A 20891-nucleotide genomic window follows, 5' to 3' on the forward strand; every position below is an offset into this window, starting at 1 on the left:
TCATACCGCTGGGAAAAAAAAAAAAGAGGATTAAAACACATCACGGACTCTGCCAATGTGACATAGCACCAGCAAACCATTCCAAATCTCAGATTACAAAAATGTGTTGACCGGCCCCTCCAGCTTGGGCTCCTCCTACTCCAGCTCCCCAGTCCGTACACAAGCTAAGGAAGAGCAATTAACACCAGCGGAGCAACACAACCCCTTCTGAAAAACTCAGAAAAAAGCAAGAAGACAGGTTATGCATATAACAGAAAAAACCACAGTGTCCCAGGTACTACTCACTGGACCTGACCACTGCGATGAGCTGGCAATGCTGGAACAGAGCCTTAGCGCGCCGACCCCAGCCCAGATGACCGCCATCAGAGAAGGGTCACGCCGCATCTGAAAACACAACAACACACTTCTGCCATGGGAGGGAGCTGTGTCTCCCTTCCTTCCTTCGCTGAAAAGGATTTTACAGGTAAGTTCTTACCAAAATCCGTCTTTCAGCAGCAGAATGGAAGGAAGGGAGACACAGACATTACTAGTGGGACGTCCCAAAGCAGTCCAGAAATTAAGGGTGGGAAAAAAACAACAGAGGCAGATTCCCAACAACTTAGATAAATGCGCAACCAGCGCTAAACACAAGTTAAAGAGATAACCTAAACTACAGCCGCCTGCAGGACCCTACGTCCTAAGGCAGCATCAGCGGAAGCACCGACGTCCACCTTATAAAACTTTGTAAAAGTGTGGACGGAGCGCCAGGTAGCCGCCCGGCAGAGTTGAGCTTCCGAGGCCCCTTGATGAAAAGCCCACGATGAACCCACAGCTCTTGTGGAGTGAGCTCGAATCTTAATTGGGCAAGGCTCGCCCTTAAGTCGGTAAGCCTCTAAAATGGCCGACCGAATCCATTGAGCTATAGTGTCCTTGGAAGCTCGTTGACCACGACGACGACCTGCTGGAATCACAAAAAGGGAGTCCGACTTCCGAAAACCTTGAGTAATAGACAAATAGAACTTTAACGCCCGCACTAAATTCAATGTGTGCAAGGCCCGTTCCTTCGCATTCCTCGGTTCTGAACAGAGCGAGGGCAACACAATATCCTGGTTAACATGAAATTGTGACACCACCTTAGGTAGAAAGTCGCCCCGTGTGCGAAGCACTATGCGATCCGGGTGAAACTCCAGAAAAGGAGGCGAGCAAGAAAGAGCCGCCAACTCAGAAACCCTTCTCAAAGAGGTGACCGCCACCAGGAAGGCAACCTTCCAGGAAAGCAATGAAAGGCTAACAGAGTCCATAGGCTCAAAAGGCCCATGTTGAAGAGCCTCCAAGACAAGATTGAGCCTCCAAGGAGTCACAAGTGCCTTCCGCGGCGGAAACTGACGGGTTACCCCGCGAAAAAAGGAACATACGTCCCTACGCGAGGCGATAGCCTTCCGAAACAGCAAGCATAGAGCGGAAACCTGACCCTTCAGGGTGCTAACTGCCAAACCCTTGTCCAGCCCATACTGCAAAAAGGCCAACAAATTGGGAATGGAAAAAATCCTGGGGTTCCTTGAAGAACCCGAACACCACGAGAAGAAGGCTTCCCAAGTCTTGTGATAAATCCTAGTGGTAGCAGGACCTCTGGCCGCTCGCAGAGTGGCAATGACTTCTGCTGAAAATCCTTGACGGGTCAAGATTTCGGTCTCAAGAGCCACGCCGTCAAACGCAGAGACTTCAGGTCCGGATGACGAATGGGCCCTTGGGTTAACAGGTCCGGGCGAAGTGGAAGTGGAAGCGGAGGCGCTGTCAGAAGCGACACCAGCGTTGAGAACCACGTCCTCCTTGGCCAATCTGGGGCCACCAACATAGCCGAGACTCTCTCCAGTTTGATCCGACGTAACACCAGAGGAAGTAAGGATATCGGCGGAAACACATAGATCAGCTCGAATTGGTCCCACGGAGCCACTAGAGCATCCACCGCCACAGCCTCCGGGTCCTTGTACCTGGACATGAACGTCGGTAACCTGGCGTTGAACCTGGATGCCATCAAATCCACTTGGGTAGTTCCCCAACGGGAGCACAGCAATGCAAAAACTTCCGGATGAAGACTCCATTCTTCGGGATCCACCTTCTCGCGACTGAGGAAGTCCGCCGTGATATTCTGAACTCCTGGGATGTGAATCGCGGAGATGGCTGGAACCCTGGCCTCGGCCCATACCATGATCCGAGAGACCTCCATCATGAGCCTGGAGCTCCTCGTCCCACCTTGATGGTTGATATACGCGGCCGCCGTCGCGTTGTCTGTCTGCACTCGGACTGGCAGACCGCTTAAAAGGGACCGTCCAGTGTTGGAGGCAAAGGAAAATCGCCCTCAACTCCAGGATGTTGATCGGCAGGACAGACTCTTCTGACGACCCCCAGCCCGTCAGACTGGCATCGGTGGTTATGACCGACCACCGCGGAAGGAGGAAGGACTTCCCCTGGGATAACGCTTCTGGATGTAACCACCATCCTAGAGACTCTCGCACCCTGTGTGAGATGATGACACTGCGATCCAGCGAAGCCTGCGATCGATCCCAACGGGTCAGAATGAGCATTTGGAGACCCCTGGAATGAAATTGAGCAAACGGGACCGCCTCTATTGACGCCACCATCAAACCCAGAAGGCGCATACACCTTCGAAGGGACATTGCTGTCGAAGACTTCATAATCCGTACATGTTGACGAAGACTTGCTTGCTTGTCCGGAGGCAAGGACACCACTGCCCGTACCGTGTCGAAGTGCATCCCCAAAAACAGGATAGACTGCGACGGTTCCAGAGATGACTTCTTCCAATTGACTAGCCATAAGAAGTCCTCCAGGAGCTGAAGGGATAGGTTGCGAGCCCTCACCGCCTCCTCCTCTGTGGACGCCACAATCAAAAGGTCGTCCAGGTAGGGAAGAATTGTAACCCCCTGCCTTCGAAGGATCGCCATGAGAGGTGCCAGAATTTTTGTAAAAACTCTGGGTGCTGAGGCCAACCCGAATGGCAGGGCCACAAACTGGTAATGGTCCTGACCTATGGAAAAACGTAGGAAGCGCTGGTGGGCCCTTCCGATGGGAATATGCAAATAAGCGTCGCGAATGTCGATTGACACTAAAAAATTGTTCTGCGACAGAGCCGCCACAACCGAGCGAAGCGACTCCATGCGGAATTTCCGGGTCCGGACATGCAGATTCAATTTTTTGAGATCCAGAATGGGGCGAAATTTGTCCTCCTTTTTGGGGACCACAAAGAGGTTGGAGTAAAACCCCCTTCCCCAGTCCTCCGGCGGAACCGGCACCACCACACCATTCTGCAGAAGGGAATCGACCTCCCGCCGTAGAGCGGCAGCTAGCTCGGGCTCTGACGGAATGCGAGATTGGCAAAATCTGTCCGGGGATCGAGAAAGAAACTCTATGAAATAGCCTGCCGACACAACCCGTGTCACCCAGGCGTCTGAAACGTGGGACGCCCAAGTCGACTCGAATTGGAGCAGGCGACCCCCCACTCGAGGACCCTCGAGTGAGACCCTGGCGTCAGTCCGCCTTAGCGGGCTTTTTGTCAGCTTCCCGTTTGTCTTGACGGAAGTTCTGTTTCCAGGGAGTGCGGGATTTCTGAGAGGTCTTTTTTCCTGAAAACGAGGGACGACCCGATCCCCAAGAGGGCTGACCGAACCATCCCCTAGGCCAAAAGGGCCGCCGACTACTACCGGCACTAGACTTGCCAGACGCAGAAGCCACAGCTCTTCGCTGCGGTAAGGCCGTTTCTTTTGCCTTGGCCTTAGCAATCAGTTCCGTGAGGTCAGACCCAAACAGCTGACCACCCTTGTAAGCTAAACACAGCAAACCTTGCTTGGAAACCGCGTCTCCGGTCCACTGCTTAAGACACAGTGCTCTTCTGACTGTGACAGCCGAGGATTGCGCCCTGGACAGCAGTGACGTAGTATCCAGAACAGCATCTCTGCCATATCGCGCTGCCTCTTCCAACAATCTGAAAAGCCCTTCTACCTCGGATAGCGGGGATCCATCTTGCCACGCCGTCCGTAGGCGGTCCAACCACCTCAGGGAAGCTTCACCAGCACACATGGCTCCTAACGCCGCTCTGAATCCATGATCCGCGGCCTCGTAGATGGATTTAGCCGCCATCTCCGTTTTTCTATCTAGCGGATCCTGCAGACTCGCCTTCCCTTTAACAGGAAGTAATGAAGATTTGCTAAGCTGGGATAAAGGGACATCCACTTCAGGAGAAGGAATCCAATTAGCAATCGACTCCGTAGAACACGGATACAGTGCCTCAAAAAAACGTGTCCCCTGAAAACGTTTATCCGGACACAAGCATTCCTTCTCCACCGCCCCATCAAGTTCATCCAGAGATGGTAACGTTGACCGCGACCTATGCGACTCCTGAAACAGCCAGGCCGACTTACCAGGGAGTCTAGTTACCTCCTCCGGTAACTGTAACGCCTCCCTCATAGCTCCAATAAAAGCATCCACACGGCCCAAAAGAGAGGCAGAGCGCCCCTGCCGACCCTCTTTATCCGAATCGGACATCTCCCCAGCAGAGCTTGAAGGGGAACCCTCCATATCAGAGATCTCCGAGTCGCTGCGCGGGGAGGACAGTACCGGCCTGTGGCGCTTCCTGCCATGAGAAGACAGTTGGGATCTAGCTGACACCCAATGACCTAGAAGGTCAGACAGGCTATCAATAGAACGAGTGAGAGCCTCCATTTTAACATCACTGAGCCCCCCGACCTGCGCTACACTTGACGCCGTCGAGGACTCTTGCGAGTCAGATACGCGAGACTGAAACTGTAGCGGACCTGGGAGACGGTCCGTGCCTCCTGGACCGTGATCTGACATGCCCTCACACAGTATATAGCAGGCTTAAACCTGTCAGTAACTAGGACCGTGTGGCTTCTAAAAGGAAAGAAACGAACGCTGAAGGGTTAAAGCTCTTAAAGAGAGAGCTACCCCAGCTGTCCCCCAATTAAGGGTTAACCGCCTACCAGGGGGTTAATGCAGCAGACTCCCCACAACCTCTGCTAAATGAAAGAGGTGTGCGAGTCCCAGACAAAAAAAACCTCTATATGAGGTAGTAGCTGCAGGGCAGCACAGTCTGCCACCTAATTGTGCCGCAGAAAGGTGCCCTGCGCTGTGGGGGTGAGGAGGTTAAGCTTCTGCCCTGACAGGCAGAAGCGACTCACCCAGCTGGCCGCTGTGCAGTGTTCCTTCGGGTCTGACGGGAGGAGAGGAGAGTGAGGAGCCGGAGGAGGCCGTCAGCAATGGCCGCCGCGCAGTGAGAGAGAAGCCGGAAGGGGAGGGACAGGAGAAAGCGCGCGCTCAGAGCGCTACCTGCCCGCGAAAAGACCGGGAAGGCGCGAAGCCACGCCCCCCCCGCCGGCATTCAAAAAAGCGCGCGACTCCTCCACTCTCCGCTCCTGCCCCGCTTGACATGTCCTGCAGGGATCCACCTGCGGACAAAAAACACACAGTCACCAACAGTACACATGTAACAGCGGCCGCCGCAGCAGCCGCTGAAGCACTCAAACACATTTACCAATGCTGAGTACTCACCCAGCTGAGCGCCACAGGGACCCCTAGGGATTTGTGGCGCTGTGGCCCTTAGCTTCCCCCCAGGGCGGAGCGCGCAGGGACCCCAATGGCGCGGTTTGCGTCTCCACCGGGAAGCGTCCCTCATCCCCCGGGGCCGGCAGGGTTCTGCAGGGACCACCATAAAGGGTATGCAGATCCGCCAGGGGAGAGGTGGGGGTCCAGCAGCGCTGAGACCCCTGAGACCTCTAGACCACGGGGGGTCCAAATCTCCGTCCGATAAAAATAAAAAATTTTCTGAGGAGCTGCTCCCGCAGCGACTATCCTCTGCGACCTCAAATTTTAGACTGGGGAGCTGGAGTAGGAGGAGCCCAAGCTGGAGGGGCCGGTCAACACTTTTTTGTAATCTGAGGTGTTCTATCCTGTGTGGGCTCCGCCTACCCACTAGTAATGTCTGTGTCTCCCTTCCTTCCATTCTGCTGCTGAAATTAAAGATTACACAACAACTACAGGATGGATTTTATCAACCAAGGTATCATTTTAATCAGTGTAATGTCGCCCACCTGACAGTGTATGTAGTTTACTTAGCACAATGCTGCTGACAGGTGCGCTTTAATTCCAATGATGCACCTAAGGGTTAATATACTTCTTGAATGTGGTTTTGAGCACTTTGAATGGTGAAGTTTTTAAAATGATGTCAGTTTTGGGGATTTTTTTTGTCACATAGGCCCGTCAAAGTCATTTCAAATGTGATGTGGTCCCTAAAAAAATAGATTTTGTAAATTTTGTTGAAGAAATGGAAAATTGCTGATAAAGTTTTAACCCTTATAACTTCCTAACAAAAAAAAAAAAATTGTGTTTCAAAAGTGATGCTGATGTGAAGTAGACATGTGGGAAATGTTATTAACTAGTTTATTGACATAATGCTCTGATTTAAAGGCTTACAAATTCAAAGCTTGAAAATTGCTACATTTTCAAAAATGTGTCACATTTTTGACATTTTCATAAATAAACGCAAATCATATCGACGAAAATTTAACACTAACGCGAAGTATAACATGTCATGAAAAAATAATCACAGAATCACTGGGATACATTGAAGCGTTCCAGAGTTATTAACACATAAAGTGACGCATGTCAGATTTTAAAAATGAGGTTCGGTCCTTAAGGGGTTAAAAAACACACTCCAATATCCAGACACTGCTGTTGCTTGTTATTAGCACCCCCTTGAATCCTTTTGAGTCACTCTCAGAAAGTCCGCCTAATGTGTGATCACTGGCACTGGACACATGCTGTAGTTTGGATTGATCCTCATGTGCATGGATGGCTGAGTGATTCCTGCTAATGATAAGGCCAGTAAAGAAGAATTAGGCTGTGTGCCCACGTAGCGTTTTTCAAGCGTTCATGCTGCGGAATTTCCGCAGCGGAAACGCTTGTAAAACGCTAGGTAATCCGCACCCCATGGTCCCCAAGGGGATTCCGCATGTTCTATGCACATGCTGCGGATTTTTCCGCAGCGTTTATGCTGCGTACAAAAATCCGCAGCATGTCATTTAATTTTGCGGAAGCGCAGCGGAACTCCCGCCATTGACTTGCATTGAGACGCACAGAAACCGCGACTGTACATTTTTACAAGCGGCTTCTATGCGTCTCTATGTGCGGATGGTACCCAGTTCTGGAGGAGAGGAGACTCTCATCCAGACCTGGGTACCATTGTACCTGTAAAAAAAGAATAAAATAACAAATAAAGTTTATACTCACCTGTCCGGCGTCTTCTCTCTGAATGCCAGCAGCGCTGAAGGACCTTCGGTGACGTCACAGTCATGTGACCGCAGGCCCTTCACCGCTCTGTCTCGCGATATGCCGGCAGCCGGGAACCAGCCAGGAAGCAGCCACGCCGGGGCCTCGGGGGTGAGTATAGCTTTATTTGTTTTAATTTTTACGGTTCACACTGTATAAATCCATGCTGTTTGCATGGATTTATACAGTGTGACCTAGTTGTCAAGCACTTTCCAAGTGATGCTATCGCCTGGAAAGTGCTTGTCAATCTGCATGCGGAAACGCATGTGAACCCGCATGTGGATCCGCATGTATTCTGCAGGAAAACGCATGCACAATCTGCATGCGTTTTTTTCTGCCAGGGAGATGCAGAAATGATGCAGAAATTTTCTGCTTCATTTCTGCATCGTGGGCACATAGCCTTAAAGCACCAGAAATGACTTTCTCACCAGCACTGGACACATTAGGCGGACTTCCAGACAGGTAATCAAAAGAATAGCAGGGGGAGTCATAACAAGTAAGTAACAGTGATACATTGAGGTAAGAGCATTTTTCCAAATTAAAAACTTTTAATGTTTCATGCGATTGAATAGAATAAATATTTAATTTCAAGATAAACACTTTGGGATATAGAATATAATGTTCACAAGGAAAAAAATAAATAAATAAAAAAAAACAACACCAATTTATTTCAAGGAGCCAAAGAAAGCCCACATATCAAACTTTATTTGGTCTGTTGTTAAATATAGCAACAAAAAAAAATAAATCTGTGCATATCACATTAAAAAGCCTGTTCCTTTGTGTTTCTAAATGTTGCCATATTATTAACATATGAATCATAGACTTGAACTTGCAGCTGCATCATAACAAAACGATAAAAGAATATTATAACTATAAACAACTGAACTCGTTTGCTTTATTAGACTGAGCTCCTCAACACTGTCTTGTCTGATAGCCACGAGATCAGAATCATTGCAGTAAGGTAGCTACTTACGTATGAGAGAAGAGTTTGGACTCGTAATCCGTGAATAATTCATCAGCTTTACAAAAGACGCAGCTGGAAAGAGAGGAAACATCGGGTGCCCGCTGTTAGAAGTGCTACACTCATTATTCGGCAGTCGATAGACATAGGATAGGTGGGCTAAGAATAAGTCAGGTCTATAAGGGGCATCACCAACATAAAATAACACTGATCTTAGTATACAGTATCCAAAAGTAGTGTAATATAATAATATATAATAGTGTCAACTTTCACCACCACTGGGCATTGTTCACACCTGTGTTAGGAAAAAATAGTTCAGTGTGTTTCCTGTAAAATAACATTCACCATAATGGAACCAGATGGATCCTATTACAGACTGCATGAAATACAAACAAAAGCACTCTGTAAGTGCTAAGGTGTATGCAAACATTGAATATGTGAAATTTGAACTGTTACTGCTATATACAGTGGTGTGAAAAAGTATTTGCCCCTTCCTGATTTCTTATTCTTTTGCATGTTTGTAACACTTTAATGTTTCAGATCACAAAACAAATTTAAATATTAGACAAAGAGAACACAAGTAAACACGAAATGCAGTTTTTAAATGAAGGTCTTTATTATTAAGGGAAAAAGAAATCCAAACCTACAGAGCCCTGTGTGAAAAAGTGATTGCCCCCTAACCCTAATAACTGGCATATCTTACTTTGATGGGACCCTAACCTAAAAGTATGGGTAGGGCAGGTAGGATCCAGCACTAACTAAAAACAGCCTTAGGCTGATGGGATGAATGCTCAGTCTGAAAGTGCTCAATCAGAAAAGGAGCCAGTAGAAACCTCCTCCTCGCGCCTGGTGGGCTCTCATAAATTGGCCAATTTATGCGCTAAGTACCTTTATCTTAGTAAACATATTCTATATAGCAGTAATGCAGTTCAAATTTCATAGATTCAATATTTACAAACATCTTAGCCCATACAAAGTGCCGATATATTCTTTTGTTTATCATGCCGTCATAGCAGATTGCACCTGTTCACACTTGCTTTATTCTGCTCAGAGGTGCTATTCAGTTTTATGGGTTTTTTAATATAAAATATATATATATATCAATCAATCATACAAAATATATAATAATACATATCATCTTATATATTGCCATATATACTGTTAAATGACTTTTAAAACATACACATTCACGTTCAGAATGCCAATTTTTAAGCACTCCCCCTACAAAGTGTAATCTGTCAATTGCATTTTGTGTCAGTCTATAACTAGCAAGTGGGAATCAAAAGACAAAGTAAAAGGGGCTGGGACAGGCATGGGAGATTTAGAAATCTTTAATTATATAAGTGTCTTGAAGCGTACACTGAACATTAGGGAATTTATCAAAGAGATACACTAGTGATACATGTATACAATACACTGTACATACATATGGAGTGGCAGCCGTCCGACTCTAAGGTGGCATATTGATGCGGTCTGGATGACCTCTTGAGTTGGGGGACCTTCCAGGTTTTTCACCGCCTCTCTGACTTGTTTCTGACACTTTCTCACTTCTTCCATTTGAGAGGTAACAATGTACTGAAGACCTCTGCAGTCCCGAAATCTGAGGTGCATAAAGGTGTTATTAAAAACAGATTGGATTGCTAGGAGAAAGGGTTAAATTGATGTCCAGCCATATGAGAAAACAAGGATATATATATATATAAACACACGACAAGGCGAAATGTATGGAAGAGCAGAGTTCAGACCTTTGTAGTATAATATAAAAGCCTACAAGCCAAGCTTTCACATAATACATTAATACCCAACTGCAATATGTGTAATAAAAGCCTGTCTGTAAGGTAGGGGAAGACGGAAAGAGAACCCCATCTGCTCAGCTCTTTAGTTATAGCTCTGTATCTCAGGGGCAATCCAGAAACGTTTCAGTATTAGCCCTCTTATCAATCAGAGAGGATATGTGCCCTCTGTTTTAGGCAGGGTTGTTTTTGTTTTTCTTAATTCTATCAAAGAGGTGAGAAGATGAACAGTAATGTATCTACTCATCACATGCACCCATTCAAAGTATCTACCACTTCCTGATCCAAACCCTTACTGGCGTCTGGATCCTGGGAATTTACAGTCTATTAAGTCATGGTGACTATATGAAGATATGTGCATGAAGATATACAGACATAGCCATTCTTAAATTTACAAAGTTATCATAATTCAGAAACATACCTCATTGTAGAAGAGAGCAATTCGACACTCAATACAAATTCAATGGCTCTGTTGTGTTTAAAGGGAACCTGTCACCAGGGTTCCCCCATATAAATTCAGGTTTTATTTTTATTGTTCAAGAGTATGAAAATTGTCTACTAGTTGTTTGGACCAAGATACACATTTGGGACAATCCCCTTCCCCCTCCTCACAAACTTACTTATCTGCCATGGACAACTTGTTCACTTGGTGTTTGTAGCTGACCGCTATTTCATTTTGCACACGCTGAACTAGATCCTCATCATTAGCATTTTGGATAGCACGCTGGATGACATCAATCCACCAGGGAGCGGAGAAGTTAATCTGCAAAGAAACCAAGAATTTTAGGCTTGAACTTGAGGCTATAGAAGTTTGAAAGGATTAGGGCTATCATCAGAGCAGGCAGATAAAGGGATAATGGTTGAAAAGCAAGGGTACTGTAGCATGGTAAGCTTAGTCAATTACCACAGAACCATGTACCGTGAAATAATATGGTTTAGACATTCATTCATTTGATTTTTTATTGTAGCAATTGTAGAAGGCAAAGTCTCTAACAGCCACCGCTAACTAGATACTAACAAGAACCCTCCGCATTGCTCTGATGCCAAATATAGATATTCAATGTGGTGTATAATTGCTCACATTAGCATAAGATGGCCATAGCGCTATATTATGCCCATGACAACTAATTATATACACTGAAAACATATCTAAGAGATTGTTCAACACTTTGTACGAATGAAAGGGAATGCAAACAGGAAAGCCAGATTAGGAAGGGTTCATTAAGGAGTGGGTATCTAAAGAGATTAACAGATTGAAACAAAGGTATGCTAGAAACAAGGCAAGATAAGTTAACCGGTTCCCGACCGCCCACTGTAGATAAACGTCGGCGCTTGCCGGGCTCTGTGCAGCGCCGACGTTTAAAAACGGTGGGTGGTCTCGCAGCGCTCAGGACCCCCAGGGTCCTGCAAGCGCTGCGATTCCGGTACAGAGCGTTAGCTCTGACAGGGAACATCATCGGGACCTGATTAGATCAGGTCCCAGTGATGTTAACCCTTAGCTGTCTTCTATATGCTGTGATCTATAGTGATCGCGGCATATAGGAGACAGCAGGAGGAGAGGGGGTCGTCAACTTACCTCTCCGAAGACCTCCGAGTCCTTCCAGGACCTGGGGTTGCTATGGCACCTGGAGGTCACATGACCGCCTCCAGCTCTGCCATATATGGTGTCCTGTCTGGCTCAGCTGCAGCTGTAGCCAGACAGGAAGATCTCATGTAATGTAATATATGTCTATTACATTACATGAGATCAGAGATCAGAAAAATAAAAATTAATGTCCCATACAGGGACTAAGAAAAAATGTGAAAAAAAGTAAAAAAAAAAGTTTTTAAACTATTAAATAAAAAAATCACAAAATAAATAAAAATAAATAAATAAAATATTAAACCAATAAATCCGTATATTTTTACAAAACCAAAAAAAGTACACATATTTGGTATCGCCGCGTCCGAAACAACCCGAGCTATAAAACTGTCACACTAATTAACTCCTTCTGTGCACACCGTAATAAAAATAAATAAAAAACGGAGCAAAAAAATATGCTTTTTCATCATATTGCCAAACAAAAAGTGGAAAAAAATGCGATCAAAAAACAAAATAGAAATAAAAATGGTACCACTGAAAACGTCATCTTGTTACGCAAAAAAAAAGCCGCCATACAGCTCCATCAGCCGAAAAATAAAAAAGTTATAGCGCTCAGAATAAAGCAATGCAAAAAAAATATTTTTTTCTATAAAATAGTTTTATTGTGTAAAAGCGCCAAAACATAAAAAAAATACAGTAAGTGTAGTATCGCTGTAAACGTACTGACCCGAAGAATAACGCTGCCTGATCACTTTTACCACACGCAGAACGGCATAAAAAAAAAACTCAAAAAACAATTCCTGAATTGTTTGTTTTTGTTAATTTTACCTCCCAAAAAACGGAATAGAAAGCGATCAAAAAATGTCACGTCCCCAAAAATGGTACCAATAAAAATGTCAACTCGTCCCGCAAAAAACAAGCCGTCACATGACTCTGTCGGCCGAAATATGGAAAAATTATAGCTCTCAAAATATGGTGATGCAAAAACTAGATTTTGCAAAAAAAGCGTCTTTTAGTGTGTGACAGCTGTCAGTCATAAAAACCCGATATCAATCTGGTATCTCTGTAATCACACCGACCCGAAGAATAAAGTAATCTAATCAGTTATATCACACTAGGAACGGCGTAAAAAATAAATAAAACCAATTCTTCACCTGCTACTGATTTGTTTATTATGTCCCCAAAGATCCCAGTAAGGCTCTGCCCACATTTATCCTGCGCTCTGCGCTGAGCGCTTACACCAGAGTTTCCGTGTAAATCTCTGAAATACATGATTCAGCCGGAACCCATGACGGAAGATTCCCTGTAATGAGACAGATATAGGCCACTGTGGACGCCGTCTAGCCTGGGATCCCACGGTGTCATTTGTTTTAGGCGTGCATAAAAGTGCGGTTGGCCACAGTTTTGTGCACTTCTGAAAAAAAGGACACCGCTACACAGAGGTCAGACGGAGTCCAGAGTAACTCTGCTGCCTCATTACAGTGAATGGATCCTGCAGGGGTTTCATCTGAATTACATCACTTGGAAATTTAGATGGAAACCCCGATGTAAGTGCTCAGCCTAGAGCACCGGATAAATGTTACGTAAAATGTTCCCAATAAAAGCTTCAACTCAGTCCTCAAAAAAAGCTAGTCCCCACTCAGGTCCGTCATCTGTTAAAAATATAAGGGACTTCCAAGTTACTGGTAGCAGAAAGGCTCTGGAAAAGCAAAATGACCCTTGCCCCCCAAAAGAAATTCAGAAAATTTTGTGCTCCCAAATCAAAATGCCTATTCTACAATAATTTGTTCTCCAATTGTCAAATAGCACTCCGTCCCCCCCAGATCTCACCGTATGGCTAAGCGGTATGATACAGCCACATATGGGGTATTGACACTTTTAGAAGAAATTGTGTGACACATTTCGGCACCATTTTTACCCATTGCCCTGTGTGAAAATGTAAAATCTGAGGGTAAAACATTTTTTTGTGGTAAAAATATAATTATGATTTTTTCACTGCCCAATGGTATAAATTTAAAAATTAAAAAATACTCACTACTTCCCTAGATGAATTCCTTGAGAGGTGTAGTTTACAAAATGGGGTCATTTGTGGAGGTTTCTGCTGTTTTGGCATGTCAGCGACTCTTCAAATGTGACATGGTGTCTGCTGCCTATCCCAGCCAACATAGCGCTCCTTTCTCTTCCGAACCCTGCCGTACACCAAAGCAGTGGTTTTCCCCCACATATGGGGTATCGGCGTACTCAGGAGAAATTGTACAACAAATTTCATGGTGCAATTTCTCCGGTTATCCTTATGATAATGCAAAATTAGGGGATGAAACACATTTTTTATGGGAAAAATGTGAAAATTTTATTTTCACGGCTCAATATTATAAACTTCTGTGAAGCAGCTGGGGGTGCGAGGTGCTCACCACACATCTAGATAAGTTCCCTAAGGGGTCTAGTTTCCAAAATGGTGGCACTTGTGGGGGGTTTCCACTGTTTAGTCACATTAGGGGCTCCCCAAATGTGACATGGCGTCCGCTAATTATTCAAACAAATTTTACATTCAAAAAGTCAAATGGCGCTCCTTCCCTTTCAAACCCTGCCGTGCGCCCAAACAGTGGTTTTCCCTCACATATGGGGTATCGGCGTGTTCAGGAGAAATTGCACAACAAACTTCATGGTGCAATTTATCCTGTTACCCTTATGATAATACAAAATTAGAGAATGAAAAAGATTTTTTGTGGGAAAAATGTGAAAATTTTATTTTCACGGCTCAATATTATAAACTTCTGTGAAGCAGCTGGGGGTGCGAGGTGCTCACCACACATCTAGATAAGTTCCCTAAGGGGTCTAGTTTCCAAAATGGTGGCACTTGTGGGGGGTTTCCACTGTTTAGTCACATTAGGGGCTCCCCAAATGTGACATGGCGTCCGCTAATTATTCAAACAAATTTTACATTCAAAAAGTCAAATGGCGCTCCTTCCCTTTCAAACCCTGCCGTGCGCCCAAACAGTGGTTTTCCCTCACATATGGGGTATCGGCGTGTTCAGGAGAAATTGCACAACAAACTTCATGGTGCAATTTATCCTGTTACCCTTATGATAATACAAAATTAGAGAATGAAAAAGATTTTTTGTGGGAAAAATGTGAAAATTTTATTTTCACGGCTCAATATTATAAACTTCTGTGAAGCAGCTGGGGGTGCGAGGTGCTCACCACACATCTAGATAAGTTCCCTAAGGGGTCTAGTTTCCAAAATGGTGGCACTTGTAGGGGGTTTCCACTGTTTAGTCACATTAGGGGCTCCCCAAATGTGACATGGCGTCCGCTAATTATTCAAACAAATTTTACATTCAAAAAGTCAAATGGCGCTCCTTCCCTTTCAAACCCTGCCATGCGCCCAAACAGTAATTTGCCTCCACATATGGGGTATCAGCGTGTTCAGGAGAAATTGCACAACAAATTTCATGGTGCAATTTATCCTATTACCCTTATGATAATGCAAAATTAAGGGATGAAAAACGGTTTTGTGGGAAAAATGTGAAAATTTTATTTTTACGGCTCAATATTATAAACTTCTGTGAAGCAGCTGGGGGTGCGAGGTGCTCACCACACATCTAGATAAGTTCCCTAAGGGGTCTAGTTTCCAAAATGGTGGCACTTGTGGGGGGTTTCCACTGTTTAGGCACATCAGGAGCTCTCCAAATGTGACATGGCGTCTGCTAATTATTCAGACAAATTTTACATTCAAAAAGTCTAATGGCGCTCCTTCCCTTCCGAACCCTGCAGTGCGCCCAAACAGTGGTTTTCCCTCACATATGGGGTATCAGCACGCTCAAGAGAAATTGCACAAAAAAATTTGGGGTCCATTTTTTCCTGTTACCCCTGTGAAAATAAAAAAAATTGGGTCTAAAGTAACATTTTTGTGAAAAAAGTTAATGTTAATTTTTTTTTTCCACATTCCAAAAATTCCTGTGAAGCACCTGAAGGGTTAATAAAGTTCTTGAATGTGGTTTTGAGCACCTTGAGGGGTGCAGTTTTTAGAATGGTGTCACTTTTGGGTATTTTCTGTCATAAAGACCCCTCAAAGTGACTTCAAATATGATGTGGTCCCTAAAAAAATGTTTTTGTAAATTTTGTTGGAAAAATGAGAAATCGCTGGTCAACTTTTAACCCTTATAGCTCCCTAACAAAAAAAAATTTTGGTTCCAAAATTGTGCTGATGTAAAGTAGACATGTGGGAAATGTTATTTATTAACTATTTTGTGTGACATATCTCTCTGATTTAAGGGCATGAAAATTCAAAGTTTGAAAATTGCAAAATTTTCTAAATTTTCGCCAAATTTCCGATTTTTTCACAAATAAATGCAAGTTATATGGAAGAAATTTTACCACTATCATGAAGTACAATATGTCATGAAAAAACAGTCTCAGAATCAGGGGAATACGTTGAAGCGTTCCAGAGTAATTACTTCATAAAGTGACAGTGGTCAGAATTGAAAAAATTGGCCCGGTCACGAAGGCAAAAACAGGCTCTGGCGCGAAGTGGTTAAAGGGGTTATCTGGGCACAAGATAGTGATGACCTATCCTTCAGATAGGCCATGAATATGGGGTTGGACACCCAGTCCCTCCACCGATCAGCTGTTATTTGCTCTGGAGGCCACCAGATGTAAACACATGGAATGGAGCTGCAGAGTGGGACGCTGCCGGGAACTGCAGAACGGCTCCAATTCAGAATAGGAGGAGCTGTTCTGCAGTACTCAGTAGTGGCTGCAACACACTGAGAGGAGCTGCACTAAGAAGCTTTGTTCCATGCCATGTATTTGCATCCAGCGACCGCCAGAGCAAATAATTGTTCGGAGAGGGTGCCTGACCCCAAACAATCTGGTATTAGGGACCTATCCGGTGGATGGGTCCTCAATATGTTGTGCCCTGAAAATCCCTTTAATGGAACATTCACATTGAGTTTCCAGTGTATTTCAGTGGTCAAGAGAAATTCATAAAGTTTACAAAAACAATCAAAAATATACAACTCCCATGGCAAATTAAGTTTATTAGCAAAATTCACAAAACTTTCTGGTTTGCAGTGAATCAAGTACAAGTCAAATAGTCAAAGCAACTAACCTGAAAAGTGATTTCTTCAAATTCAACAAAAAAATGCCACTTTAAATGACTACTGCCGTGTCAAAAGTTTTCACCCCAGCACACTTGATGCCACTAATCCAGGACTTTATTAGTTGCATGGGGTGTGCTTGAGACAAAACACATCAAATATCTGGACTGGCTAGGTGTTTTGTTGACTATGACATTTGATTGCATATTCCAAGTATGGTTAATTCAAGAGACTGCACCAAAAGAATTAAGAGAATACATCACTGCTTTACACAAACAACTAAAAGTATACAAAAAGATAGCAAAGGCATTGAATGATCCTAGAGATATAGTTAGCTACTCAGTGAGCAAGCAGTGAGAGAAGCAAATGAATGAAAGAAAAGCGCAACAACATAATTGCCCGCCCGAACAGGCAACCAAAAGGGGGGTGTTGTGTTCGACAATGAAGGCTATGAGAAAAATTTTACAGGAAGAACCAAAAATGTATGTTTTTCAGGCGCTTCATTGAGGGACACAGAAACCATAAGACCTCCTAAAGCAGTCCCAGGGGTAGGGAACAACAAAAATCATCTGTTACCACAGGAATAATTGTCCTCACTTAGGCCACGGCTTAAGCGATCGCAGCTTGCAGCACCTTCCTGCCAATACAAAGGTATGAACCCTGTAACACTTAGAAAGGTGTGAACTGATGACCAAGTATCCACCTTAAATAGTTGCAGAACAGATGCTTAGTGGTGGACAGCCCAGGAGGCTTCCACAGCCCGGGTAGAGTGAGCCCCAACCATTGAGCCCCAACCATGAATGAGAGAGATCTAGCCTTAGCCTTATATGCTTCCAGAACGGCAGATTGAAACCCGCCTGGAGGGAATTGCTGTAAGAAAAGTCACTTTAGAGGAGAGATGAAACTGCAAGATGTCCCTAATCAGCTCAAGGTCATGCAAACTCCTTGTAGATGTTGTCCTTGGTGGGATTTAAATTCAGGACCCCAGTGGTGCAAGTATATAGTGCTACTCACTGAGCCGCCATGCTGCACACCACAAGCATGGTGGTAGATACGTAATGAAGAAGGTGTTGATTCCCTGATCATGGTCTGGATAACTTGATAAGAAAGTCCTGGTGCTCTCAGAACAATGGTTTCAACAGCCATGCTGTTAAACCGAGCAACTATGAATTTTGATGGAAGAGGGAACCCTGGGAAAGCAGATCTAAACAGTCCGGGAGGGTCCATGGGGCTTTTGTTAAATGTTGAAAAGCCTGGGTAGGAAGAGCAGACGTGGAAACAGGTACGGGAGAGAGAACGGTGACCGAGGGATTTCCAACATGGTGCCCGCGACTGCCAGAGGATCTCGAGATCTGGCCACAAACCTTTGCAACCACTCTCCTGTGGATAATCCATCACTACCTAAAAAAAATCCAGGGCATAATTGTCCACTTCAGATATGTGGATCGCTGAAATTGATGGCACTCTGTTCTCTGCCCATTCCAGAATTCTTAACACTAAGCTAAATTGGGTAGCTGGGAGCCTGTAGGCTAGGTATAGTCTACTGGGGAGGAGCCAAGTTTTTAGTAAAGGTGTATTATTAGTGTGAGCATCTCGGTGGCAGCAGATTTAACCCATGGCTGTGTCCCCCCAATGAAGCGGCTACGAAAGACTTGCAGCAAGAATTAGTGATAGCAGACAATGAGGTGCATACTAAACAATTAAAGCGGACCTGTCACCAGGAAAAAGTGGCCAGTTTTTGTTCTTATTTTATTCCTGCTGCTCTGAGTATTCGTTTTTTTTGTAAATCCACTACATGTTCCAGAGATATAGGTCTTTTTACTTAGTGGTAATTTTTATTGTCTTTACCAAAGGGGCAGTGCTCACAGGGTAATTATGCAGAGCAGCCTAAAGACCTGCCCCTGGAGAATCCTGTGAGCCACACCTCCTTAGTAAAATTATAAAAATTAGCACTAAATAAGAAGATCCATATCTTTAGAACTGTATGGTGGATTTAAAAAAAAGATATAAAATAGAGGAACACTTAGAGGGAATAAAAATAAAAGCAATGATAATGGCCACACTTGACCTGGTGGCAGGTTCTCTGCACATCCATATTCCAAAATGTACACTTCTGACCCACCCAAAAAAAAGTTGGCCTCAATATACTTAAGAACCATATAAATAAGCCATAGACGTTTTGGGATTCTATTATTTGGAGCAATGAAACAAAACTGAAACTTATCAGACCTGCAGATCAGTGATATGTTCGAAGGAGGAAGAATGAATATGCTGAAAAGTACAACCTGCCAACAGTAAAGCATGGAGGTAGCTCAGTGATTCTCTGGGGCCGATTTGCTTTCTCTGGCTCTGGAAATGTACAGCATGTGGAGGCCAAGATGGATTTAATCATATGTCAGTAAATCCTACGAAAAAACGTCATGACTTCTGTCAGGAAGCTGAAGCTTGGAAGACAGTGGACCTTCCAACAGGACAATGATTCCAAGCATAAGTCAAAGTTCCCCGAGACTTGTTTTCAGGATAAGTCCGGAAAGATTTTGGAGTGGCGGTCGCAATTTGTTACGTTTGCGAATGAACCTTATGTGCAATGGGGGCTGAATGATTCTGATTGCAACGGTAGCTCAGACCTCTGCAACTGTATAAGCAAAACATGCCATGTCGCCCGTAGGCTTCTATGTTAAAATAATAAAGACTGTACACTATTGTATAAATCTTTCATCATCTTTATATATATTTATCATACACAGGTCAGATATTAAACTTAATTTACCTTTCTTTGCAGTTCACGTAAATTTTGCAGGACTGGTTGTAGAGCTTGGTGGGCCTCAGAGACTTCAGCATTCGATTTGATCATGTAATGTTGTTTAAGTTCTTTTATCTGCAATTAAAAAAGTAAATATACTCATAAAGAAGATGGAAGTGTGAATTTTGCTTATAACAGGCACATCAGATATTCCCTCCATAACCAGCTGAGCTAGCAGAAGTCCGAAACATTATAACAATCCATCTATTGCAGCATAGTGCTAAATTCTTCATGGAAATGGTCACAATGACTGGATCCAACTATTCACCTTCATAAGAATGTTCTTCTCCCCATCTCAGCAGTGGATCCATGCTAGAAATATAGTTTATACTCAGTGACTGGAAGGGAGACCTTGTCATGAAGAATAGCACCGCTTTATTCAGTATCGGAACAATTTTCTTATTCTCATCCTAATAGAATATATTTTGTACAGAAGGTCACAATGGCTGCATAAAATGGTTTTCTGAGGGGCTCTCCATTATTTGCAAATGTAGGGCCTTATCTGGCAATATTTAAAGTTGTGCAGTACTGAGAGGTGAAGAAAAAAAAATATTCACCTCTCTGACTGGTGCTGCTTGTCTGTAGTCAGTGCTGTGATTCCCGCTGGTCTGCTGTCATTAATATTTGGTTGCTGAGATCAACATCTCATAAGAGTATCACGTGTTCTTCAACTAAACAGCGGCCACTGATCGGCTGCAGTTTTCGTATTTTATATGAATGAAAGAAACTAAGTTGATCCCAGCAGAAAGACAGGGATACAGTGCTGACTAAGGAGGAGCGGCACTGCTCTGGGATGCGAGCATCAGTTTTACTTTATTTCACCTTTCCCCACCGTCCTTGACACATTAACCAGAGGCGTATCTCTAGGGGGGGAAGCCGGGGCATGTGCCCCGAGCGCAGCCGGGCGACCTAATGTGGCGGTCCAAAGTGTCTCCCCCGGCGGCTGCGTTCTGCCGCCCACCAGACCGGAATTCGGCTGTTCTCTGAGCAGGGTGTCATGCTGACACCCTGCTCACAGAAGATGCAGCGCGCCGGCTCCCAGTGATTGTACTGGCGTTTCTCAGACGCTAGTACAATTGAAGCTCTGACCCCTCCGGGTCAGAGCGACGCCAGCAGCGTGATCAGGCCATGTGATTACGCTGCTGACGTCACTCATTGGCGCCCAGTGCGAAGAGCATCGGTGGTGGTAAGTGCTCCATAATGGAGCAGAAGACAACGAAGAATACAAGGAGGAGAGGGGTGGGGGGGGAGATTTACTGTGGGAGTATATATACTCTGTGTGTGTGTGAAGTGGGTATATAGTGTGTGTGTGTGT

General features: G+C 44.6%; 1 protein-coding gene across 1 annotated transcript in view; it reads right to left on the reverse strand.

Annotated features, from left to right (window-relative positions):
• SHPRH (SNF2 histone linker PHD RING helicase) overlaps window positions 1-20891 on the reverse strand; it is a 117226-nt gene that overhangs the window by 29769 nt on the left and 66566 nt on the right. Inside the window, exons 17-20 of the mRNA XM_073672687.1 lie at window positions 19544-19651; window positions 10713-10855; window positions 9726-9899; window positions 8312-8374 (exon numbers count right to left, since the gene is read on the reverse strand). Coding sequence (XP_073528788.1) covers window positions 8312-8374; window positions 9726-9899; window positions 10713-10855; window positions 19544-19651 — 488 coding nt within the window. The remainder of the gene's footprint in view (window positions 1-8311; window positions 8375-9725; window positions 9900-10712; window positions 10856-19543; window positions 19652-20891) is intronic.

Source organism: Phyllobates terribilis, unplaced genomic scaffold (genome assembly GCF_046119375.1).
Source record: "Phyllobates terribilis strain yellow unplaced genomic scaffold, ASM4611937v1 Scaffold_3__8_contigs__length_932513732, whole genome shotgun sequence".
NCBI lineage: Eukaryota > Metazoa > Chordata > Amphibia > Anura > Dendrobatidae > Phyllobates > Phyllobates terribilis.